Consider the following 25266-nt stretch of genomic DNA (forward strand, 5'->3'; position numbering starts at 1 on the left):
CTCTTCACCTCTCAAGTGTAGCTTTCTTCATTACCAACATCAGGGGTTATGTAGGTACTTCTCAATGATATATCCATTCCAAAATGCGTCCATGACAGGGAAGAAAGGGGGAAAGCCTGGCCCTTGGTCAAGAAGTGAGCCGAGAAAGAAAGGGGGAAAAAAAGAGAGAGAGAGAAAAGTATAAACAGGGAAGAAAAGAAAACTTCATCAGATCATCCAACCTCGTCCAGAAAATGAGAGTCTAGAAAAGCAGAAGAAAAGAAAACGCCCATCGCTCTGATGATTTGTACATATATACATGCGTAACGAGATATGTTCTGAGGGGGGAAGAATAAATAAGAGGAAGAGAAGCAGCGTCTCTTTTTACCTCTTGTATAATGCAAGTCTATCCGTCTTTCAAGAGGGATCCGACGTCCTGCAGCTGCATGGATGCCGCCAGGGGAGGAGGCCCTCCCCTGTCTATTCGACCCCAGCCGGCTCCCCAGCTGGGCATCTCTTGCTGCGCGTTGTGTGGCCGGTACCGCGACGAGCTCGCCGCCCCCGGTGCCAGGAAGCCGTCCGTCAGCGTGATTTCGTCCGAGGCGGCGGCTTCGTGGAAGCTGCTCGGGCGACGGCTCAGGGCAATCTCGTCCGTCCTCTCGCTTCTGTGGGACTTTCCACTTCTTCTTCGCCAAAATCGCCTCCTCTTATGGGAGGGATCGGATTGGGCAAACATCTCGGGTGACTCCATGATGCCGGGGTGAGGCGAGCGTCGGCCGTGGACAAAGGAGCTGCCGTGTGCCCGCGGGTAGAAGAACCCGGCCGGCCGGCCACCGCTGAAAGGGTTCCACGGTCGGATCTCGGGTGAGGGAATGTTGATGCTGCCGTTGCACCCAGCATTGTAGCTGGTGCGGGTTTCGCCCGACAGCTCCTCCAGCGTCAGCCCCTTGGTCTCCGGAACCAACAGCGAGACGAGCGTGCCTAGAAGCATGAAGAGCGCAAAAAGCTGCAGGAGGCGGTTGAGATGTGGTGAGCACGAGGCCCCCCCCTTGCAATCAACAGGAGCGTCCTTGTTCAGTATGGGAATGCTAATGACCTGGGCAATGATGGCGCCGACCTTGCCCGCAGCCGCAGAGAGGCCGTGACCAGTCGATCGGTATCGCGTGGGAAAGCATTCTCCGGGAATGATGAAGGTAGTCGTGTTAGGACCGGCGTTGAATAAGAATTGCGCAACGATGTAAAGAGCAAGCATTGCAGCCTCGCTCAAGGCGTCGAAGCAGAAGCCGAGGACGCAGAAGATGACGGTTAGCAGAAGGAAGCCAACGAACTGAAGGGGCTTTCGGCCGACACTGTCTATTGTAAAGACGGCGGCCCAGTAGCCGGGAATGGACCCGGCGCATGCGAGAATGATCATGCCAACGGCCTGGTTGTATAGCTTATGGTACAGCGTGCGTCCATTGGCATAGCCAATGGCGCTCAGGACCAGGGAGTTGTTCAAGCCCAGACCGTAGTATGCGAGATCCTATCCATCAAAAGCATCCATGTTAGTAGGCCAGTCAGCACGAACAGAGGAGATAGGGGAAGACGAACCAGGAAGAACCAGGACATGGTCGTGCCAACGAGCACCTTGAAGTTCTTCCATGCGCCAAAGTAGCTGGCGACGTCCGGCCATGAAGCCGCAGGCACGTCGAGGGGCTGCTCGGTAGTCAACGTCGTCGAGCGGGAGCGCTTGATGGAATAGTCGCTCTTGGACTTGCTCGACACGTAGGCGCGGATGTCGGCATCGGCCTTTTCAATGTCGTTTTGAATATCAAAGGTGTACCGAGGTGTCTCGGGAATGGTGATGCGGTAGTACAGGGCCAGGCAGGCAGGGATGGCCCCAAAGCCCACGACGATTCGCCACGACCGATCCGCGGCCTCTCTGCATGCCAAGTCGCAGGCTCCTTCTGCCGAGATGTTGATATAATGTCTCTTGAACGCCACCGTGGTGATAAGCGCGACAATGGCGGCGAGAAGCTGACCGAGGCCTTGCATGGAGAAGACGGCAGCCATCATGGCCCCACGCCAGCGTGTCGGCGCAAACCTAGACGCAGTTAGTGATTATGCCGGAGCAGCGACCGTTAGGATGGATGCCCTACTCAGAGGTAATGACCGAAGAAAGGGGGTAATCGCCCCCAATACCGATGCCCTAGAGTCGCGTTAGTTCTCTCAGGCCGCGGAGAATCGGGATAGAAGAAGAGGTGGCGGCTTCCATACCATCATGACACGCCAAAAGACCAGCAGGCCAGCGGCACTAATCGTGGGACTCGGAGAGGCAAGAGCACAGCCAAATGTGCCAATGGTGATGATGATGAGCTCGACGCCGTACATGCGGCGACGACCAAGCGTACTAAGTCACACAATTCCGTCAGTACAACCATTTCCGAGAGTCGTCTCCAACATGTCGATGCAGCTGCCAAACTTACTCGGCAAGCAGGCCAAAGAGGAGCATTCCCAGCACAATGCCGCCGCTGGTCGAGGCCTTGAGCGCTTGGTTGACGGGATCGGGCAGAATGCCGCCATTGCCCCCGTAGCCGTTAACGTGGCTGTCTCCGCTGTAAAAGACGAGCCCGAGCAGGGTCGTGATGAGGTTGATGGCAAAGATGTCGTAGGAATCGAGGAAGAATCCGGCGCCGGCGACCAGCACGGCTCGAACATCTATAATCAGTCAGGAACATAGGAACCTCAACGGTTAGAAACGCCCAGCAACCAGTCGTCGAACGTCCCGGGTTGGGGAGGGTCAAACGTACGGTAAAACCCAAAGGGAACCTTGTCAATCTCGGAAAGGGCCAGGCGCCTCCTCAAGTTCGGGTCGGTGATGTGCGAATAGTCGTTGTAGAAGTTGTGGAAGGCATTGTTGCCGCCGTAGGTGTGGCCCCGGCGAATTGATGCTGCCGGCGGCGGCAGCATCTCACCGTCAAGAAAGGTGGGCATCGTGGACGAGCGACTGAGCTGTGTCGAGGCGAGTCGTTTTGATAGCAAGGACGAGCCCTGTTTGCGGCTACGGAGAACACATGGGGAACCGGCGCCGGCAGGAGAAGAGAAGTCGAGGGAAGGGCGAGGTTCTCGAGCTCAGCGATATGACGATGTGCTGATGACGACGGCCTCTCGCAGTCTGGTAGCGAAGCTTGCTTGTCGTCGAGCCAGGCAACAGTCGTCTGCGGTTCGCACTCGGGCGCTGGTGGAATAGGACAAAGAGACAGCTGGGGGATGCCAGCATCGACCGCACGAGCGTCCAAGAATGAGCCGCGTTCAAGGCTGTACAGGCATGTATGTACGACCAGCGTGCGCCCTGAGCTTGGCGTAAGGCTGAGAGCGCGCAAGCGGAGGCTTTCGGATTATCAAGGCGACGGGCGAGGCGCGGATGATGTGCGATGTGTGATGCAGGCGGCCAATGCAACGGCGAGGGCCGCGATCAAGTATGAGTACGAGCCTGGAGGTACGAGTGCGCCGTACCTGTAAGCCGTGGACCGGCCAGAAGCAGGAATCAGGCGCTAGACGGGCGATAGAAGGTCTAGGAAGCCCACTGGGACGGAGGCGCTCAGGGTTCGGGAGGGTGAGACGAGGCAAAACGCAAGAGTCCTTTGTTTGCTGGAGGGAGGCTCGCATGTACATGCGGCCGGGTGGGTGGATGGATGGGAGCCCACACAGTTGAGCGAACCGCCACCAGCCCCGGCGACAGCTGAACGGGAACGGGCTCGTCTGGCAGGTCAGCGAAGCGGCTCGTACGAGGAGCACGAGCTGGTTACGTACAAGCAGCCGGGTGGGAGGGCGTGAGTCGTGGAGGCGAGTCGTGCCTTGTCGAGTCTGTCAGTCTGGCCGGCTCTGTCTCGGGTCTGATCCGGGCCTGAGATGCTGGATGGCTTGTGCTGGATCAATCAATCAGTCAATCAACCAGGTCAGCGTCGCAGTGAAGCATAGAAGACGGAAGCCGTCTTTCGTACCTACACCAAAAGAGGAGTGAAGAGAGGCCTGGTCGTAACTTGAAAGCAACACCCCCTCCAGTCCCCTCCCCTCTTTCGACGACGGGAAGAATCCTCACCTAGCAGAAAAAGGCTTCCAGGCCGCCCCTGTCCAGTCCAGCGTGGATCGTCTCGTCTACAGCAGGTACATCCAGCGCCTCCACTGCTGCACGTGCATTTGATGGCTGGCCGGTTCTGCAGGCCTTCCAGAATGCCTGAGCAGAGCCCAGTGCAAGCCTCTGCAAGCCTCTGCAAGCCTCTGCAAAGCCCGTGCCTGTCGCGGCCACAGCGCTAGCAAGCGCTAACACGGCGCTGGAACCCCCTCTTGGCTTCTGTTGACGATTCTGCCGCTTCGGCTCTGCGCCCATCAGACGCCGGCTCGCCACTAGCCTCCAACTTGTTGCATCACCGCGTTTGATGTCGAGTCGAAGGCTGACGAGCCCAATTTTTTTTTTCTTCATCACTTTTTCCTTTTTTTTCCTCGCCTTATCTTTCGTTTGTCTCTTTTCTCCCGCTTTTTATTCCCGGACTGTATGAAAGCACTGTACACGAACACACCACGTTGATCGTGGATTGACTCGCGCACGCCAAGCGCAGTCAAAGGTGGAGCGGCAACGTGCGAGATTTATTAACGCTGCGAGAATTGCCGTCGCAGGTCCCCTTCACCCATTCGTGCCCCCATACACCGCCAGAACTCGTCGAAGGACAGTGCAATGCCAGTCAGACACTCGCGTCAAAAGAAACGCCGATGTCGCGAGATCAACCTCTCGCACGAAGAGCCGGATACGGACTCATCAATCTGGCTGCCAGCGACTCCGACCGTGCCCGTGCAAACTCGTACTGTACTTGATACTGTAACGACCTGCAGGAATCCTGCATGTGCTTCGAGTGTAGCTGTGGCTCAAAGAGCAAGGAGCTTCCATCGTCGAATCAGCTGCCAGGTCGCATCGACACGAAAAGAGCTCGAGCTGCTGCCCAATGCCCGAATGCAACCTTGAGAGACAGACCTGCTTGCTGCCTTGCCTTTGCCCTGGCCTGACCTCATGGGTTCATGCACCTCTCCATCAGACAGCAAGGATCATCCCCCTTGCTAGCCACGCCCTACGCCCGCTTGTCGTTTCGTCCGTCCGACGCTTCGCCAGCTCCTCACCAGCCCCGGAGCGACAGGCGAGGCACCAGACAGCTGAGAGACATTCGGCCGTTGGTTACACCCCACGTGGGAGCAGCTGTGGCTTGTGAGTCTCGCCATCTCGCCAGGCTGCGTGCATGTCGCCAGCCTCGAAGCATCGCGATTCGGTTCGACGACAGCCCCGAGGCTCAAGAATCAGCAGCGTGACCGGCTAGGCAGCTCAAGCTCTAGGGTCTGCATCGCATCGCATCGCATCGCATCGTGCTACGACGGTGCATCCCTAACAGTACAGCATCTGATCCGAGGGCCCGTCGAGTAGTGGCCGCATAGGCCGTCAGCACCTTGTTGATCAGTTCCGGGACGCTCTGCTGTGCCATCCGTATCGGCCACCTGCATTTGCATCAGGGGCTTTCAGCTCCGGATCTCTCGCATTGCTTCCAGCTGTCCGGTCCGTTGGCAACAGAGCGACTGGGGATGGATCCTCGATGACATGCCCTGCCTGCCTGCTCAGCAATCATGTGCCAGTGGGGATGCAGTCGATCGTCCAAGGGGGACAGGGAGCTTTGACTCTTCGCACTCGTCATGATGAAACTGACGTCGCTCACTCAGGTTCCGCATCCTCTCCTTGTGGCCTCCCGGATAATTCGGGACCAAAGCCCACTGCCAAAAGTGATGTTCATTCACGTTCATCAACGGAGCCCATACAGCGCAAAGGCGTCTCGATCGTTTCATGCGGCTCTTTCGCATCTTTGGCCAGGGCTCCTCAAACCCGCACCTGAAGCTTGCAAACAGTTACCTGACGCCTCGATATTTCGATAGTGTCACATATAGAATCCTTCTGCTCAGCTGATGCTCAAAGATACTGCTGCAGCCATCTTGAGCTGCCGGAAGGATTCGGACCTTGGGATCAACCCGCTCCTAGTGTCTCAGCAAAGTAGATGCCTCCATACCCGTGCCTGGACCATCGTGCAGCCATATCTTCAAGACAGAGCACAGGCATTCAGACCATCGCTGGCTGTGTGGAGCTAGCATAGGGATTTGGTCGTTTTCAGGCCCCCTTCATAGTATTTATGTCGATGACTTCTGTCTCCCGAAAGCATCCTCAAGTTTCCAGGCAGCCATGTCAATTTATCCTCCCTCACCCAGCCGTTCTATTATATGGCAGCATATATGCAAGCTACTGCTCATACTCATCGGGGTTGTCAACACTTTCCCTTTTCAGAGCCTTCTGATTTCGTATCATTATTGAAGGTCTCACATTGAGAACGAATGACATGCAATATCGCGTAGCGATTGCACATACTTTGTCAGCACTTACCCTATCCCTGTATCTCATGATGCTTTTCCCGAACTTTCTTGCTGCGGCCGTACGTTGGATTTCCCATGTCGTCTCTTCCGAATAGATATCTTGACCTAGTACGTCGAGCATTTTGCAGGTTGTTGAATGATGAGATTGTAGTTTAGAGTGGCGGTTTTTGTATGCTGCCTTCATGCCTCATTCACTCTTCATCTTCAAGATGTTCTCACATTTCCTTCTACCCACCCCTCATGGGTTGATACCACGACATCCGAGTCCGATGTGTTCCCTTTAGCACCAGGGAGCCCAATTCCTCGTCTATATACAGCCAAAAAAAAAAAAAATGCATTTCGTTCACTTCTACATCTCCTGAGAACGGCGACTTTTTGCGAGTTTTACAACGCTTCGATCTAAAGTTCTCTCAGATCTGCCCCCCACGCTATCCCCCACAACCCGCGATATCCACTGCCTGCTCTTTTCTGTATTCGGAATAGCTTCTCAGACTCATGGAGCTCGAAGACTTGATAATCATCAACCTTGATAATTCGGCTGCTTCTCTTCCCCCCGGTTGTTTGACTGTCAAAGCAGCCCACGATCGTGTTATATATCGATAGCCACGCGTTCACGCATGCGATGATGTTCCTTGGCAAATGTAGGTCCATCTTTGCAAAAGGTCGAGTAGAAACCAGAACAGCCTAGTATCGATGGCCAATATTTTACCCACGGCGTCATACGAGCCCATCATCCATTACTACCTTGAGTATATACACGGGTGTGAACTAATGCCAAAGATTTTGATCTCTCATTATCTCTCCCTTTTTTATTCAAACACCAGGCGATAGGCACCATCGCGCGCCAAACTTGCAAAGGACTACCGTTACCACGCGGTGATGTCCTCCACCTCGGCTTCACCAAACGTGCTCGACTTGGTCAGCTGTCCCACGCCGACTTCCTCAGGAGCGGTACCCTCGACCGACATGATGTCAGGCAGAATCTCCTTCAAGAATCCCAGCACGTAGCGGTTCACTTGCTCAAACTGCAGCAAAAAGGCGTCGTGGCCCTCGGAGCTGTCGATCCGCTCCAGTCGCGCATTCTTGACGTGCTGCGCAATCTCCTCCTGTTCGGCAAAGGTGAAGAGCCCGTCGCTTTCAATACCAAGGACGAGCATGGGCTGCTCGATGAGCGCAAGCGCCTCGGGGATGGACGCCGCGCGGTCCCTGGAAACATCGTGCGTGTCGAGCTTCCGCGTCATGGCAATGTAGCAGTTGCTGTCGAACCGCTTGACGAACTTTTTGCCCTGGTAGCGCAGATACGACTGGGCAGAAAAGTACGTCGACGTGGGAATCTTCTCGCCTCCCGTCAGGCTTTCCTCCTGGCCATTTCCAGGGCCATGGAACTGCGGGTCAGCGTTATCGGCTGATCGTGAGCCCGGGCTGCTGGTTCCGGAGCCGGCTTGGCTATTCTTGCGTGAGACTGATGTCCGCTTGACGTTGTGGCCGTCGTTGTGAATGTGGAAGTGCGCTTCCGACGGTGTGCTCGGACGCGGGCGTTCTCGAATCGTCTGCACCTTGGAAGGGTCGGGAATGTTGCGACCGAACCGGGACTCGAACGAGTTCCGGCTGCGGTAGGTGAGCAGGGCAGACATGCGAGCCGCGCCGAGGCCAGTCACAGGCGGATCGTCAAACGAGTAGTAGCCATCGTCGTACTTTGGGTCGGCGTAGATGCTCTGGCGTTGAGCCTCGCCCCAGCTGATGCCCCATGCGCTGTGCCGGCTGGACGTGGCAATCGGCACGACGCAGCGCACGTAGTCTTTGCCAAAGTATGCCCACTCCAACACAAACATGCCTCCGAGCGAACCACCGATCACAGCAGCCACTTGCTTCACGCCCAGGTCATCTAGGATGAGCTTGTGCAGGCTGGATCCAGGTTAGCTTATCTGGGCCGTGATGACTGGCGGCGGGGGGAGCAGATATAGGGGGGCGTCTTACTTCACGTCGTCTCGGATGGTCGTGAGAGGAAACTCGGGCCCATAGCGACCATTTTGCGGATCGCCATCCTTGGCCGTGACGGGACTTGCGGTTCCGTAGGGGCTTCCCAGGCTGTTCATGCACACGATGAAGAACCTCGACGTGTCAAAAGCCCTCCCTGGGCCACCGAGCAGAGGACCCCACCAGTCGCTCACATCAGCGCTGCCGGTCAGGGCATGGCAGATAACCATGGCATTGTCGCCATTTGGCGAGAGTTTTCCTCGCGTGGTGTAGGCGACAGGAACATTGTATAGCGTGACTCCGGACTCGAGAGTGAACTCGGGCACAATGGCTATTTGCTGATCGGGGATGAGAGCCGCAAAAGGGTTCTCGGGTTGCGATTGGATTCTTTCTTGCAGGTATTCAGCCACCACTCTTGTTACGAATCTTACATGAAAGTGAGAGTTGAGATTTGAAAATTCGATAGCAACAGCCTGAGCCACTTGGCTGGGATGCATACGAGGGGAGGTTGGAAATAACAGATAGGCCCCATCGATAACTGCCAGTTGAGCTGAGGAAGTTGATTGAAAAGGAAAAGCAACTCTGAAACTGCATGAGAGAAGCATCCAAGTACTGACCGTATTTGTTTATGGCATTGCCATTGGCGCCTGTTGTGTCGCTCATCTTGACAGTTGCGATGTTGCCAACTATTTGCGAATGAGTCGGCCTCCGAGAACGGAGGTGCAGCGCAAACAGCGACAATGGAATCCCCGGCAACTGAAACGACGGCAAGGACAATGCAGCGACCAGGCGGAAACCAAACCGCTTTGTGGTTGCACAGCAGTACAAGCTGAATCAAGAGGGAATCAGAGCAAATTTAGCTCAATGAAAAGTGAATCAAAGGTCATGTGTGGAGGTAGAGAATGTCGCCATCCTCCCCCCGGCTCGTTTCGAGGACGCTTGATCACTATCTCGATTGGGCCTCGTTAGTCAGCAATTCGATGACTGGCGCGTCACGTGAGCGAGCCCAGCATCGAGCTAGGGATACCTCGTTCCCCCTACATCGCGCGCCTGCAGGCCTTGTACCTCCTGTGCGCCAAGTCGCCGGGCGCAAGGCTGGCCTGGTCCGTGCACCGCTGCTTTCGCATCGTCACGACCTTCACGCGGAGCCTCTCCAAACTTCGGTTTTGATACGACGCTGCAGCTTTTTTCAGCATCAATCTCCCGCCCCGACACGCCGGCTCCATACGGCGCTGTTCCTACCCGCGGAAGCTCGGTTGGACTCGATTTGCCCTCATCGAATTGATCTCTAAGCCTTCCACAGGCCCTTTGGGCTTCTTATTTCTCGTTTACCCTTTGTTTGCCTGCTGAGCTCTTCACTCTTTTTTTCGCCCCCAGCCAGCTACGGCCAAGCTCCCAGCGTTCGCAGCCTCGGCCATCTCGCCGCGTGATCGCCTCTTCTCTCTCCCAAGCTTCACTTGCAACCGCCCGCAGATGGTCTGATGAAGCTGCCGCTAATGGTATAGCACGCGCCCATCCCTCGCAGCATTTTCGAGCGTCATGCCCGCGAAGCGAAAGCGACTCGATCGATCATCAGGCGAAGGAGGCAGACCATCGCCGCATAATCCGAACGACGCAGCTCTTGCGCTCCACGAACGAGACGACAGCATGAACCACATGAACCAGGGCCAGGGCCAAGGCAGAGGCCGAGGACGGGGAGGCCATCGGGGGCTCGACCGGCGGAACTCGTCGCGTGGCCAAAACGGTCGTGGTGGTCCTCAAAACCATCAGCAGAGCCAGAATCAAACTCAGACGCAGAACCAAGGCCCGGGCCAGGCCCAAGCCCAGAGCCAGAGCCAGCCTCCCGCTTCGCGAAGACCCAGCTCCTCCTCACAGCCGACACCACAGCCCTCTCCAGCACCTCGAGGAGCGCCAAACCCCCCTCCAGTAACCAAACCACCACCACCGCCTACCTTTTCGCGGCCTCCGCCTGCTTCGCCGCCACCAACTAATGCCTCACCACCCGAACCTACATCAGAAATCGCCCCTTCTGCAGGATCGAAGTATCACTATGATAATCTCACAGAGGAAAAGATCCGATCATGGGCTGAACGAGGGCGGGAAGAGATTGTTCGGCATGGCGTGCAGTCGCGAGAAGACGTCGACATCACGGAACTGTCCAGCTTGTTCCAGGAGTTCATCTATGCGGTTGTCGAGAACAGGCTGGATGCCACAGATGCTGGAACATGTGTCAAGGAGATCTTGGGAGATGAGACGACAGAGGTTACTAAGGATTTCTATGTCGCTCCTCACACGCTACTCCTCGACTCGCTGGCCATTGTTATGGACAACGAACCCGACCTATATCGCCCGGCTCTTCGCAACTTCCTGATGGCCACCGGAGTCTCTCCCGCGCTGATGCGACAAGTGCTTGATGCGCCTATACTTCAGCAGCTTGGCCTCATCAGGGATACCTTTGCTAGGCTTGGTGTCAGGCAGGCGACAAACCTGCTGTACCGTCAAGCAAACTATAACCTTTTGCGGGAGGAGACGGAGGGATACTCAAAGCTCGTCACCGAAATTTTCACCACCAGCAGCATACCGTCACCATCGCCGGATCTGGCAGAACAAACGTTTGAGAGGGTCAAGGCTCTGATCGGAACGTTTGACCTGGATGTTGGACGAGTCCTTGACGTCACTCTCGATGTCGCTGCTGCCGTCCTGATCAAGCAATTCAAATTCTTCGTCAAGTTCCTGCGAGTTAGTTCTTGGTGGCCGCGCTCGCATCTTATCCTCAGCTCCGGGGCCCATGCCGTCGGCGGCCTGCCAACCTGGGCTCAGCCAGATTATCCCCATTGGAACACGACCCCAGAAGACGAGGAGATCAATGCGCAGCACAGACTTGCTCGGGACATTGCTTTCTGGGCTCGAGCACGGGAAGCGCATTTGGCAGCGTTCTTCGAACTCGGGGGCCGGGAGCCATCCAACTTGACGGCCGATCGACCGAAGCTCGCCAACGGCAGCTCGAGTGAGTTACCTTCCGATTTTGACCAACAATGGATCGAAGTCACCAAAACCCTTCCGCCACCGGGCAACAAGGTTGCTGCGCAGCTCCTGGGATTCAAGCTCCTTTTCTACTACAGCGACCTGCGAGACCCGACCGATGTTCTCCCCGCCAATCTGCTCTACTTGGCGGCCCTTCTCATCAAAGTCGGCTTCATTTCTCTCACTGATCTCTATCCTCACCTGTCGCCCCCGGATGAAGAGATGGAGCGCGTTCGCGAGGAACAGATGAAGGTCCTAGAAAAGGAAGAGAGAGCATCCCGGGGTGGCCCGATGAATGCGCTGCTCATGGCCGGCGTTCTCCCCCAAGGCGACGACGATAACCCTGTGTCTTCCAACGCCCCCCGACGAGAACTACCGAAGAAGGTAGAACCCGAGCAGAAGCCAGCCACCACCGAAGCGGCCGAGGACAAAAAGACTCTCCCGGAGCCCATGGAGCAGAAAGTAAGGCTACTCGATCAGCTTCTCACCATTGGCGCCATTCCGGAGTCATTGTTCATTCTTGGAAAGTTCCCGTGGATCCCGGAGGCGTTCCCAGACATCCTGTCCCGAATCCACCGCATATTACATGTCATGATGGAGAAGGTCTTTAGCGAGAGTCGCCCAAAGCCTGTTGGTAGCGCCGAATGTCCAGCCAAGGAAGTATTCTCTGCGGACCAAACCGGTGTCGCCAAGGGAAGTGTCCGGCTCGTCAGGCCGCCCGCGAAAAAGATCTGGCGATGGCCCTATCCCGACAAGTTCGACACGAATGAAAGCCAGAATTACCGATTCTACTGGGACGAATGGGCTGATAACATCCCCGTCTGTCAAACTGTGGACGACGTCTTCACTCTCTGCAACACTTTCCTCAACATTTCCGGTGTCAACATTGGCAAAGACGAAACTCTGCTCTCCAAGTTGGCCAGTATTGGAGCAAAAAGCTTGACCGAAGATACGTCCGAGTCAAACTATGCTCGCTGGCATGACCTTCTTCGCAGGCTTCTCGTGCCGGCTCTCAGCCACACAAAGGCCAATGTCGCAGTGGTCAATGCAGTTTGGGAGTTACTCCGCCGATACCCCCTGACTACACGATACTCGATCTACGCGGAGTGGTTCGAGGGACAGATATCTCGTCTGCCCGCCATGCGGTCAGCGTTTGCCCGGGCAACTGCAGAAACCCGGGGAACCATGAAGCGATTATCGCTCACCAACATTAGCGAGATGGCCAAGCAGCTGGCAAAGACCAGTTATTCTTCTCCTGGTATCGTGTTTCGAGTGGCTTTCGAGCAGCTCGAGTCCTACCCGAACCTGATTGAAGGCTTCGTCGAATGCGCCAAATACTTCACCGACCTCTCCTACGACGTTCTGGTCTGGTCTCTGATGAACTCCCTCGGCAAATCCCGAAGCCGGACCCAGGCCGAACATGCACTCACGACAAGCAAGTGGCTTCAGGCCCTCTCGAGATTCTCGGGCAAAATTTTCAAACGCTACTCGGCCATCAATCCTATTCCAGTTCTTCAATACGTCAATGACCAGCTCCAGCGCGGCAATTCTACTGATTTGATCATCCTGAAAGAGTTTGTCAATTCCATGGGCGGCATTGTCGACTCTGTGGACTTCAACGACGCCCAAATTCTATCCATGGCTGGCGGAGAACGACTACGTCGCCAAACGCTGATCCGTGGTCAGGATAAACGCTTCGACAGTGTTAGGAGCTCGAAGCGACTCATCCAGGCACTCACGGACTCAAAGCTTGCCGCCCGACTGCTTCTCAACCTCGCGCAGTATCGCCAGTCAGCGATCTACAAGGTTCCCGAAGACGAAGCACACATCAAATACTTGTCGGCCCTGGTAGATGACTCGCATCAGATACTGGTGTTATATCTTGACTTCATCTGGAGCAACCTGGAACCTTCGGCATTTGATGCTCTGGTTCCCTCTATCAGTGAGCTGATTAGTTCTTATGGATTGGACACAAGCATCGCCTTCTTGATCGGACGATCCAGCCTTTCCCACCGATTGTATCCTTGGGGCCAGAAGGAGGCGGAAACTGCAAAAGAGAACACCCAATCTACGCAGCAGGAAGCTACTACTGACAAGGAGGGAGATGTATCCATGACCGATGAACCCAAGGACAAATCGGGTGGGACTGCTTCCACAAACGATGAGCAGGTGGGAACTGAGAATCCTTCGTCTGGCCCGCGTGCCGCAGCTGATGCGAAACACAAACAGAAACCTGACGATTCGACATTGACGCTCGCGCCCCTGCAACCCATCGTCGAGGTGCTCAAAGAGACCGTGCGACCCGAGGTCTGGCAAAAGATCAACCCTGAACTCTATGCTGTCTTCTGGGCCCTGCAGCTCGGCGATCTGTTTTGCCCGGAAGATATGTACAAGGAAGAGAAAGACCGACTTGAGAGCGAAGGTCAAGCCATTCTCAGGGATCGGTCGGACATGTCCCGCAGAGGCCAAGAGCGAAAGAATGAAAAGAGACAGGAACTCTTGAAACAGCAGCTCAGCCTCTCCATGGAGCTCAAGGAACACCGCCAGCGGAAGGCCAAATGGATGGAGTGCTTAGCCGAGCAGGTCCAATCGCTATGTCCCGACCCCAAGATCAAGCCCGATACCCTTTCCGACATTCTTCTGGAGCAATGCTTCCTCCCCAGGGCCCTCTTGTCCCCGGCAGACGCCGAGTATACCTACAAGTTCATCATCATGCTGCATGAATCGAGAGCGCCCAATTTCAAGCTCATGTCCCTCTACGACCGGCTCTTCAACGCCAACCGGCTGCGGTCTCTGATCTTCACCAGCTCCGTCAGGGAGGCCGAGTACCTCGGCCGATTCCTCAAGCTGATCCTCCGAGACCTGTCCAGATGGCACAAGAATGAGCCGACTGAGAAGGGCAGGCCGAGCAAGGACCAGCCACGCCTGGGCGCATACGACAAGGAGGGGAAGGGGCCCAGTGACCGGCCATATCTCGGATTCGCTGTCAGTCTCAAGGAGGACGGAGAACCGGATACTTTGATGGAGCACGCTCAGTTCAAAGATCTCCTGTTCCGCTGGCATAAGAACTTGAATACAGCGCTCAAGAGTTGCTTGGCTGGGACGGAGTGGATGCACATCAGGAACGCTCTCACCGTTCTCAAGGCCGTCCTGGATTACTTCCCGGCCATTGACTTCATGGCCACCCAGTTCACGGCACAGCTTCAAAAGATTACCAAGCAAGAAGCTGCATCCAAGACAGCAGCTGAGAACGAGGAGGGTCACAGAGTGGACTTGTCTGTGGCTGCCCAAGGAGCCATGTCGGAGTTGCAAAAACGGAAGTCGAAGTGGGTTATGGTCCAGGCTTTCCGGCCCAATGCAGTGAGTCCTCACCTTTTACATGTACAGCATGTGTTAGGCACGGATACTAAGACTATTGAACCAATCAAGGGCGGCGCTCCTCAATCTGAAGCTGATAAATCGGCTGCATCGAATCTACGTGCTACGGCTACGGACTTTCAACCACAGACCGCGAGGTACATGCACTCACATGCTTTCCACAACTTTCCTCCAACTAACAGCCAACACTACAGGTCGCCTGCAAACAGACCGCCTACAGCCGACAAGGAAGATGGAGAGGTTCAAGATGGAAAACCCCAGCCAACCTCTGCCATGTCAAAGGACACCTTACCTGTCAAGCCGTCCGGTCCTAAACGAGACGTCTCCATGTCTCGAGAAGATGGGCCTCCTCGCTCATCTACCCCCATGGGCGGCCAAGGTTCAGGTCCGCATGGTCCGAGAAATGACACTCGTCCCCATACTCTCCCTGATAGGCCAGCACACAACCTTCCCACGCGGCCAGATGTTCCTATCCCGAGCCACTTCACCCCCGAACGTTATCCGCAGAACCGCGGCCATGACCGTCGCGACGTGAGAGACAGCAGAGATAGCCACAGGCTGCGTGATAGCCGAGACCCGCGAGAGTCCTGGGATAGTCGTGACCCTAGGGAGGGCAAAGACCACCGTGACGCAAGGGATCCCCGCGACGCTCGGGCTATGGAGGCGGATAGGCCTGATCGCTCTCGTGAATACCCGGACCGCCGTGGAAACGACATGGCGCCTCGCGACGCTGGCCCGACAGACCTGCCGCCTCGCCCGAGACAGCAGGAAAGAGAGTGGATGCCAAGGGACTCCTGGGCTAACAGACCCCAGGACCGATTGGGCGATATGCCTTCTCAGACGCCTTCGGCTCCTTCCGGCCCTGCTGATGCACCTGAGCCAGCCATGAACCCCCAGAGGGCGGCGCTGTTCGCCCAGGACGACGGGGACCGACCGCGAAGAGGTCCGGAGCCGGATCGTGGAGGTGCGCGCGGTCGTCGACCCGGGCCACAAGACTCTATGGATTCGATCAACCCCGAGCGCGCTGCATTGATTGACGATCGCGATGATGCTACGCATGGGCGATTGAGAGAAGACGGTCGAGAGAGAGGACCTAGGACGCAGTCTCCTCGGCGCAGCGGCGGACGATATGGGCACGAGCATGGGCCGCCGTCTGGACCCTACGAGGATCGACACGGACATGCCTTCCCACAAGACGCCATGCGGCCTACCGGAAGAACTGCCCGCGATCGCTCACCACCCGGTGGAGAGAATTATCGCGGCAGCAAGGGGATGGAGCGCGACGGGGAGAGAGCCCATATGGATAAGATGCGGGATGCCTCTTCTTCAGGCTTCCACAGATCAGCGCTCGGACAGGAGGTTGAGCACAGGCCGCCATATCAAGATCAAAATTACGGACGGCTCAACCCGGTGCCCAGCACTACTCCGGATATCCCTCTTGGTCCGCGGGGACGAGGCCGCGGTGCAGCAAGGAACAATCCACCAGGGCCACCCCCCGTGATGCCAAACCGGCCCGACAGTCGATACGGTGTCTCCGAGGCGCCTCGAGCACCTCCTCAAGAAGAAAGGCACCCCCCTTCGGGCCCTGCATCTGGGCGTGGCCGCCGTGGCTACGAGCCCGGCAGTAACAGCACCGGACCAGCAGCTGCTCCAGGCGGACCACATCCCGATAGGATGAGGAATTTTGGTGGTGGCGGCGGCGGCGCACAGGAGCCTCCATCCGCTGGCCAAGGCGGCAGCACAGCGACATCGTCTGGCGTGCATCCCGATCGACTTGCGCAAATGGGCGGCCCTGGACCCAACGCTCCCCCTCCGCCTCCCCCGCCCCCGGGGCCTCCGCCGTATGGGCATGGCAACGGACCCGTGCGCCACTCCATGTCTTCCTCTGGCAACGCAGAGCGGCCTGGACCTAGGTCGTCCGCAGGCTCCCTCCCGTTGGAGCCTCCCGTGCCTACCGGCCCCGCTTCTTCTGGCGATAGGCCGTCAAGATCGGGTGGCGGGAGAAGACAGCTGGCAGGCATCAACAACATGCTGCAGCAGGCTCAAGCGGCCATGCCGAATGACGGACGCCCCAGCGGTCCTCGCGTCAACCCTCCCCGACAGATGCTCGGCCACTCGGACGCTCAAGTTTTGGCGGGAGGAGACATGATGCCGTCTGCGCCAGAACGTCCCGATGCGCAGTGGCATGATTCGTCAGCCAGGAGCGGTCCCCCGAACGGAGAAGACGGATCATCAGGGCGTGCGGAGCACGACCGAAGCCGACGAGATCGCGGCGATGGCCGGAATGACAGGTCCAAGCGATCATCGCGCCGAAGCAGCCGAGAGCGCGAGAGAGACGGCAAGGAACACAGCGAGCACCGGGATCGACGATCGATGGCCGGCGGTGTAGAGGGCGCGACCCGGGAGGATAGAGATGCTCGCAGGCTGGCCCGAGAAGGCAGTTCTAGAGACGCACCAGCAGCGCCGAGCAGCGGCCGAGAGTCTCGGCACAGAGGCGAGGGAGGAATGGGAGCCCGGGGCGGGGACGAGCGCGGCGGCAACAGGACGAACCGAGGGACGACGAGAGACGGAACACAGCGGACGGAGGAGCAGCGGAGGGAGCACAGAGATGACCGAGGGCGCAAGAGGAGAGGCGAAGAAGCCGACGGAGCCTTGTCAAGCGATCGTGAGAAGCGAGCACGACGGTGATCCGGAATCTGTGCAACGGAAGCAACGAAAGACAGATGGCTTGCTTGCAAAGACTAGGTAGTCCGGAAAGCCAGGGGAGGTCAGACATTGTTGGTACGACCGGCCTTTGGACCGAAGATTCTTGTTGTTGTCTTTGAGAGGATGGGAGCTTTCGCCCTTTTCACCAACGCTACGGTCGATTGCAGAAATTGTCAGATGCGGAGCTACATGTTTTCCTAATGCTTGTCTTATTACAAATCTATTCTTTGTCTTTTTTTTTTCACGACAGCTGCGCCGCCGAATGGGATCGATTCAGCAACATAATGCAACTTGGCATCTGTCAACTCTTTCCCTACTACCTACCTTTTACCCACACCTGCCTTTCCGGTCTTTATTTGCCGTGAGAGTCAGGTTCGAAACTCGAACCAACCCCGTGTATCAAATAAGTGCATCGGTACCAAATTTCGGGTGCAACAATGAATTCAGAACCATAAGACGTTCGGGAAAGAGGGATGAAGCGGGGAGGAAACACGACGACATTTGATGCGATGATTTGCGCCATGGTTTTACGGCTTTGTACTATTTCTTTGATGAATCATGATGCCAGCTATGTACGATATGTAAAACAGGATGAAAAATCGGAGCAGAGGGGGGAGGAGAAAATGGAGCTAGAATAGATGGGAATCTCTGTACGAATATCTACTACTACCTACGGAGGTAGCGAGAGGTGGTGTTGAGGACAGGTGCTGGATGGCATTTATCATACCCTGACAATGAGATTTTGATGGGTTAATACCATGTGCTGAGATTGACGAGGGAGGAAATCGATTCGAGCGATGAGATGTATGGAGTAAGGCTGTGTAAGCCGACAATATGTGGTTATATCCAACTGCTATTTCTGGCTATTATGGAGAGGACATACCTACCTACCTAAGGTACGTAAGTGAGGAGGCTGTACATGTGACGATGGACACTAGCTCCAAAGTCGATGCAGATGGAGTGAGGGATCTTTTCGGCGGCTGTATCCCAAAGCTTGGTAAGACTTGACTAGGCATTCAAGGACTCACCAGTACCTACTTTTTTTTTCTAGATGTGTAAGTCGCAAAGAGACGAGCGCCATAACGTCGTGCCTATTCTTGTAGCCTGATGGGGCAAAAATCTTGGGAGGAACAAACCCCAAAACAAAGAAAGCCATGGGAGAAGAGAGGAGGTGGGGGGAGTGTGCATGTGAATAAGGCTGTGTCAGATCAGATGTGGCTTCACGCAAGGGAATGGCATCTTGGCGCAGGATGCAAGATTGCCGATTTTCCGGGCGGGAAGGAGAGGGCAGGGTGGCTTTTTTTTTTTTTTTTTTTTTTTCTTTTGTTTGTAAAAGATGTCCGTGGATTCTGGTGTTGAGAGGTGCAAGTTGGGGGATGCTTTTGGTGTGATTTTGGGGAGGATGAAGGATATCAAGATGGATGGCGATGGGGGCTTTTTTGGGCCTGCTAGGTAGAAGAGGCTGATTAGCTGAGCAGATGTGCAAGGTATGTCGTGTTATTGGCATTAGTCTAGGTTATAATTTATTGAAGATTCTTTGGACTCCGTGATGGAGATTGGATTGAATTGATTGATCAATGCGGGCAACCCGGAGTCCGGTGTCGGGCATTATTTACGCGAGCCTTGTTAGAAAAGGGTCCTTCCTGGCCAAGAAGCGCGCTCTTACTTATGCGTTGTTTGCTATGTACTTGCATTCCATGTGCGGTGAATACCCACTTGGGTAAACCTTTGTTTGCTTTGTGACGCCTGGCTGAGAGTTGCGAACAGAGGGGGGGCGCTGTGCTTGAGCGCATTTGATGGATTTCAAAAGTTTTAGTGTTGGGTAGGTAGGTACCGAATACATACGAATACATACATGGCAAAACCCACAGTGACGTGACGCCGTTTGCGCATCGTCATTCCAGGGAAGCCCCTGAAAGGGAGTTTCGGGTGCAAAGTACCTTGGGTATCTTTCCTACTTATTTTTAGGGGCTGCGAACTGCTGGTACTTGAAGTAGGGATGCGGGTTGCTCGAATTGCAGGTCCTGCTGTGGATGGAGGGATCTGCAGAGGAAGCGGGATGGCTGGGTTTTGAAGGCGGTGATCGGTATTCCGCCATCTGGATGGGACAGTGTGAAGAAGAAAGATTTGAAGGCATCGTGAGAGAATGAATCAATGGACGCGAGTTGCGTTGAAATGAGGCGCATTTGGTCATGACGCGCGTTCCTGGGCTGGGCTTGGCTTGGCATACACCTTATATTTCAATGGCTGGTTGCGTCTTTGTTCCATGTCCGTCCGCGCTCCGGACTCCGGGTCCGAGTGCTTGCAGCCCTTGTGTGTGCTCCCTAGGACCGGACTTGATCGATTCAAGTTAGTAGAGCGGGAAAAAGAGAGAGGAAAAAAAAAAAGCCATTAGCAGAGCGGGAAGGGAGGCCGCCTTTTGAATGAGGGCATCTCTTGTCTGTTAGGTAGTATTTGTACCTTGACTACATGGGCGATAGGCGAGGGAACGCTCAAACACACCTTGGCCAACACTCGTCATGTTACAGCCGCCTTCTGGCTTCACTAGCACCTCCAGAAAGTTCGTCACTGGAACTGTGAAACGAGGCGCTGATTGGGGGAAGACGAGGCAACCACAGCAACTGAGCCCCCCCCTGCTACACAGTCGCCAATCACCAGTCGCTGGACGAAGCGGCTATGGAGACGTAGGGTACTCGTAGCCCGTCGATGTGAAACGGACGCTGTGGTTTTGCGAGGCGCAGGACGGCAGACGAATGTTTGACGAGGCCTGCCCTACGAGCGTCTGCTTCCTGCTGTCAAGCGATCAATCAGTTCTTGCTTCCACCATCAAGTTCGTAACCGCATCTTCCATCTTGCAGTGAGTAATACGTGCATGTCTGGAAAGGGCAGCAAGGTGCGGGAGAGGCGCCATCCAGGGTTCAAGTCGTGCATCACATGAAAGCCCACCCTGAGTTATAGGGCACCACCCCCCAAAAGCCACCCGCTAAAGCCACCCGCCAAACGGCCTTCCAGCGGCTATCCAAAGCCCCCGACACTCCGACTTTAGCGCTCTGCTCCCCTCTGACCTAACTGGAACGAGGCACCCTCAGGCAAATTGACACCTCAGCCTTCCCGGCGTCTTTTACTCTGCTCACCCCCTGACCTCTCTCTCGCTCGTTTCTTTTTTCTCTTCTTCTGTCTCTCCTCTTCCCGGATCCCTGTCCGCACTTTGTTCTACTTCTTATTTCTTTAGTCCAGTCGATCGCTCTCGCTGCCCGTCTTTACCCACCCGCGACATTCCTTTCCATTCCCTTTTCCTCTTGTTTCCTTTCCGCCTTGACCCTCTGCCTTTCCATCCACTCGTTCCCTCTTCGTTCGTTCTCTGCTTCTTCCAGGACACCGCGACAAAAAGACGCTCCGTGTCTCTTCTCCTGTACGAGGCACGAGGGACTGGCTTCGAGCCCAATACGAACCAGATTATCGACCCAGGCTGGATCCGACCGGAATCCCCCCCAGAAACAAACCCCGGGCTTTCCGCAACCGAGAAGGGAGGAGCTGCGTCGGGACGCACAGGGAGGAGGAGAGAAGCATTTGCGGGCGAGCCGTCGACGATTCGCAGCTGCGCCCCTTGTCCCACGACGGCCGACGACACCATCATACCTTGAAATCCAGGAGTAGTCGATCGCAACGCCGCTGGACGCCCGTCGCCGAGCGAAAACGATCCATCGAGACGACGAGTTGACTCTCCGCGCGCGTCGCTGGCCACAGAGCTGGCTATTGCCCCCCTCGGAGGGCTCCCAACCGAACCACGACTGACTAACCCCGACGCCGAACCGCCAAGATGCTGAACCTTACGTGTAACTCGACGTTGGAGGAGATGAGGAGTATGTCTTTCTTGCGCCGCCATGCGCCTTCCGTCGTCCCTCCTTTTTTTCCGCGACGGCAGCCCGGATCCTTTGAACAAGGCTAATGCTCCAGCAGTCTCCCCGGGCTCCGAGATCAAGATCGCCGGGCCTCTCAACTTCCACGACCTCGCCCGCGTCATCTCCGCCGGGTGCACCCTCATCGCCGTCGTGCTGAGCCTGTACCTCATCTTCATGCACGCCACCCACTACACACAGCCCAAGGAGCAGCGACAGTGAGCATGCCGAAGCGTCTTGACGTGAAGAGAAGAAAGCACCCGACCAGCTAACCTCGACAGCATCATCCGCATCCTCTTCATGGTCCCCGTCTACGCCGTCTCCTCGTACATGCAGCTGCAGTGGTACTGGCGCGCCACCTACTTCTCCGTCATCTCCGACTGCTACGAGGCCTTTGCCATTGCCTCCTTCTTCGGCCTCATCTGCCACTACTGCGCCCCCGACCTGCACACGCAAAAGGAGTTCTTCCGAGGCCTGCGCCCGATCCAGGGCTGGGTCATGCCCATCAACTGGCTCGCGAAGTGCTGCGGCGGCGACCGAGGCCCGTGGCGCACCCCCAAGAGCGGCCTGACCTGGTTCAACATCATCTGGATCGGCGTGTACCAGTACTGCTTCATCCGCGTAGCCATGACCGTCACGGCCGTCCTGACCGAGCACTACGGGCGCTACTGCGAGAGCTCCAACTCTCCCGTCTTTGCTCACATCTGGGTAAGCAACCGGCAAATGGTTCTCGTCGTTTCGTCGCACGCGAGCCATGCCCGGTCAAGCATATTAATGGAAGCAACTAACATGTTCCAGGTTCTCGTCATCAACGCCCTTTCCGTCACCGTTGCCATGTACTGCCTCATCCAGTTCTACATCCAGCTGGCCAAGCCCCTCGCCGAGCACAAGCTGTTCCTCAAGATCCTCGCCATCAAGCTCGTCGTCTTCCTGTCCTTTTGGCAGGCCTCGGCCATTTCCGTCGGCACGTCGACGCTCAAGATTGTCAAGCCCGGCGAGATCCTCGCCTATCCGGACCTCAAGGTGGGCATCCCGGCCATGCTGCTTTGCATCGAAATGGCCATCTTTTCTTGCCTGCACATCTGGGCCTTTCCGTACCAAGTCTATCGCCGCGGCGCTGCCTCGTCCTTTTACCCGAGCCCCGATGCGTCCAAGGGCACCATTGGCCTGGAGAAGCCCGCTCTGCCCAACCGCGGCGGCTTCCTCGGCCTGCGGGCCCTGTGGGATGCCATGAACCTGTGGGACTTGGTCAAGGCCTTTGTCCGAGGCATGCGCTGGCTCTTTTGCGGCATCAAGAGACGGAAGGAGGACGTCAGCTACAAGCTGGGCACCGCCAACGACGAGGCGCTGAGCCTGAGCAACCTGCACGAGCCCAAGCCCGGCCAGGGCGCATACAACCCCGCGTTCGAGGACCCGACGGCCACCGCGTATCATGGCGTTGGCGGAGGCGTCATGTCCCCGATCGGCGACGAGAGAGTCGGCCTGATCTACAATGCGCAGCCCAACCCCGACTCGAGCATGGGCTCCTCACCGCCGTCCGCGTACGGCCAGCAACATCTACAACACGCGCAAGCATACTCATACGATCCGCCCCCGTACGGCGGCGCCGCGCACGCGCAGTCACCCTACCACTCATACGACCAGTCGCCCCCGCAGCGGCCATTGAGGCCGTCCGAGGCGTACGGACAGGGAGATTGGAGAAATTAAGACGAAAATCCGAAAAGACATGATTTCTGTCAAGGAACAAAAATAGAAAAAGGAGGATAAAGTCTCGTTTTCATTGCTACAATCACGACGGCTGTCTTGTTTACGATACCAACGGCAGGGAGGGCGCACAGGTAGCTGAAAGGGTTTGCTTCTTTTACTTTCGCATTTGATTTTGCATCTGCGTTACGCATCTGCTTGAGCTCACATCTGAGGGCGAAGAGGAGGGGGTTCATCATGGTCTTTTTTCCCGCTTTGCTCTGCGCATTTTCTTTCTTCATTTAAATTGATCATTTTGTTTGTTCGGCTCGAAGGGCATGGGTCAGCGAGCGGGCAAGTTGTACATAGACTGGGTAAACAAGAGACGAGAGGAATGAAGAAGACAAACAAAAAGACTATATTTGGCAAAGCTAGATGCAAGATGTGATGGCAAGTTAACGCGCCGTGATGAGAGAATACAATCATTTCTTGATGTGTTCTATCTTTGTTTGCGTCTTTCATTTCGATACTTGGTCGTCCTTTGCTGGCTGTTCCTGTGGCTGGTTTCAGTATTCCTGTTCCTGCTCCTTCTCGTCAGTGGCGTCCACGAACCCCTACCCAGCCAGCCATTCTCTTAAGACTCCACAAACCCACATCCAACGATGGCACCAAAACGTGTGTGAAGTAAGGTATGCAAACATGTGGAACGTCAATTCTATAAATAGTAACCACACAGCTCACACGCTAAAGTCGCAAATAGACGGGGTACTAGTGGCAGTTCTTTGCGAAAAAGTCTATAGGAGGTAATATTGAGCGGATCTACAACGAAGCACAAAAGGCAGAGTGCCAGAGTGGTTAATGGGTATGACTAGAAATCATATGGTTTCGGCCTCGCAGGTTCGAATCCTGTCTCTGTCGAGGGTCACTTTCTTTTTTTTATCTTTTTTTTTTTTGCTTTTGTAAGAGCTAGGGAGAGAAGATATAAAGTTGAGGATTCTGGTCCGAGAGAATTGTTCAATTGAAAGTTGGATAGCTGCAACGTTTGAGCGCATACAGAGAGATTGGAGATTAGATTTGATGTCAATGTCGCGATGCTCCTTGTAAGCTTTCGGACGGACCAATCTCAGATGTCACGAGCCCCTTCTCCTGATCGACGAAAACTCACGGACACCGCGCAGGTTAACAATGTTAAAACATGTTTGGACCACCCTAGTTTCCAAACCCAAACTTGTTGCTCATCTACAGGCATCCATATCATCAACCAAGTCATTACTACTAGGTTGGCAAGTCAGCCACCCAATTCTCATAGTGACAAGTCGGCAATGGAAAAAAAAACCAATATATTCTTGCAGCATCCGCTCAGCATTCGCCTCGCTAGACTGCCGCTATCGTGTGCGCTTTATATCTGCTCATGCCCATTGTTCCAATATGTACACCTATCCAGCAACTGTGCCTCGAGCTCTTGCTGCTCGTGCTCCCATTATCGCAAAAGCCGGTTATGCCAACGTCGGCTGCTGTCCCCTCAAATCCAAAACGACCAAGGCGCAATGTATTACTACTCCGTAGAAGCACCAAAAAAAAGTCGTGCGTACGTCGTGCCAGTACCGTGTCGAGTGCAAGTGCCCGGGGGTTCCGTCGTCGGTCGTAATCTCGCCTCGTTTTGCCGAGCTTCTCATCTCGACGGCAGAGACGACACACGTCCAGTCGGCCACCCCCTTTTCCTACCTCATCCCCGCCCCCTTGAAAATCAAAAAGCTGCCAACGCCATCCTGGTATCTCGAAAAGCGACAAGACCCCATATCTTTTGTTTTTGTCATGTGTATTCGAACCCGAGCGGCGAAATTTCATATACGCGGTCATGACACTCGGATCGTTCTAGAAACCGCAAAAGGGAACCATCCAACGCAAAAGGAAACATAACGAAAGAAAAAGCCACCTATGCACAAAAGAGTCGCAAGGAAAAAAAACGCATATCAGTTGCTGCCTTAGGGCTCTTCGGGGTCCGGGTTCACGGCCCGCAGCACCTTGGGCGGCTGGATGCGTCGAGAATAGTCGTGGTCGTCGCGCAGCGTGTTAAGACTTTCGTGGCTACCGCGGATGTACAGGCCTTGCTTGAACGGATCCATCCGAGGATCGATCTGGATCGCGCTGTTTCTGTTGACAACCGAAACGGGCGAGGCTG

The 25266-nt window shown here is 55.6% G+C and overlaps 5 protein-coding genes across 5 annotated transcripts; 3 read left to right on the forward strand and 2 right to left on the reverse strand.

Annotated features, from left to right (window-relative positions):
- Positions 1–385: 385 nt before the first annotated feature.
- Positions 386–2952, reverse strand: CCMA1212_006880 (uncharacterized protein; the record flags this gene model as incomplete). Its single annotated transcript, XM_073704073.1, has 6 exons — positions 386–1501; positions 1570–2062; positions 2118–2167; positions 2236–2368; positions 2445–2676; positions 2769–2952. The coding sequence occupies 6 exons, from the start codon at positions 2950–2952 to the stop codon at positions 386–388; spliced, it is 2208 nt and encodes a 735-aa protein (XP_073557446.1).
- A 4331-nt stretch (positions 2953–7283) lies between these two features.
- CCMA1212_006881 (Homoserine O-acetyltransferase) lies at positions 7284–9080 on the reverse strand (the record flags this gene model as incomplete). The annotated part of the gene is made up of 3 exons (XM_073704074.1): positions 9012–9080; positions 8395–8785; positions 7284–8322 (listed from the first exon to the last, which is right to left on the reverse strand). Exons 1-3 carry the CDS (start codon positions 9055–9057, stop codon positions 7284–7286), a joined length of 1476 nt encoding a protein of 491 aa, XP_073557447.1. The 5' UTR covers positions 9058–9080.
- An 853-nt stretch (positions 9081–9933) lies between these two features.
- Positions 9934–17484, forward strand: CCMA1212_006882 (THO complex subunit 2; the record flags this gene model as incomplete). The annotated part of the gene is made up of 3 exons (XM_073704075.1): positions 9934–14778; positions 14848–14933; positions 14991–17484. The coding sequence occupies 3 exons, from the start codon at positions 9934–9936 to the stop codon at positions 17482–17484; spliced, it is 7425 nt and encodes a 2474-aa protein (XP_073557444.1).
- A 2537-nt stretch (positions 17485–20021) lies between these two features.
- On the forward strand, positions 20022–21146 carry CCMA1212_006883 (uncharacterized protein; the record flags this gene model as incomplete). Its single annotated transcript, XM_073704076.1, has 3 exons — positions 20022–20186; positions 20238–20359; positions 20735–21146. The coding sequence occupies 3 exons, from the start codon at positions 20022–20024 to the stop codon at positions 21144–21146; spliced, it is 699 nt and encodes a 232-aa protein (XP_073557445.1).
- A 240-nt stretch (positions 21147–21386) lies between these two features.
- Positions 21387–23108, forward strand: CCMA1212_006884 (Transmembrane protein; the record flags this gene model as incomplete). The annotated part of the gene is made up of 3 exons (XM_073704077.1): positions 21387–21619; positions 21683–22109; positions 22200–23108. The coding sequence occupies 3 exons, from the start codon at positions 21387–21389 to the stop codon at positions 23106–23108; spliced, it is 1569 nt and encodes a 522-aa protein (XP_073557449.1).
- Between the last annotated feature and the right edge of the window lie 2158 nt (positions 23109–25266).

The sequence above is a fragment of the Trichoderma ghanense genome (assembly GCF_004382785.1).
Source record: "Trichoderma ghanense strain CCMA-1212 chromosome Unknown scaffold_8, whole genome shotgun sequence".
Classification (NCBI taxonomy): Eukaryota; Fungi; Ascomycota; class Sordariomycetes; order Hypocreales; family Hypocreaceae; genus Trichoderma; species Trichoderma ghanense.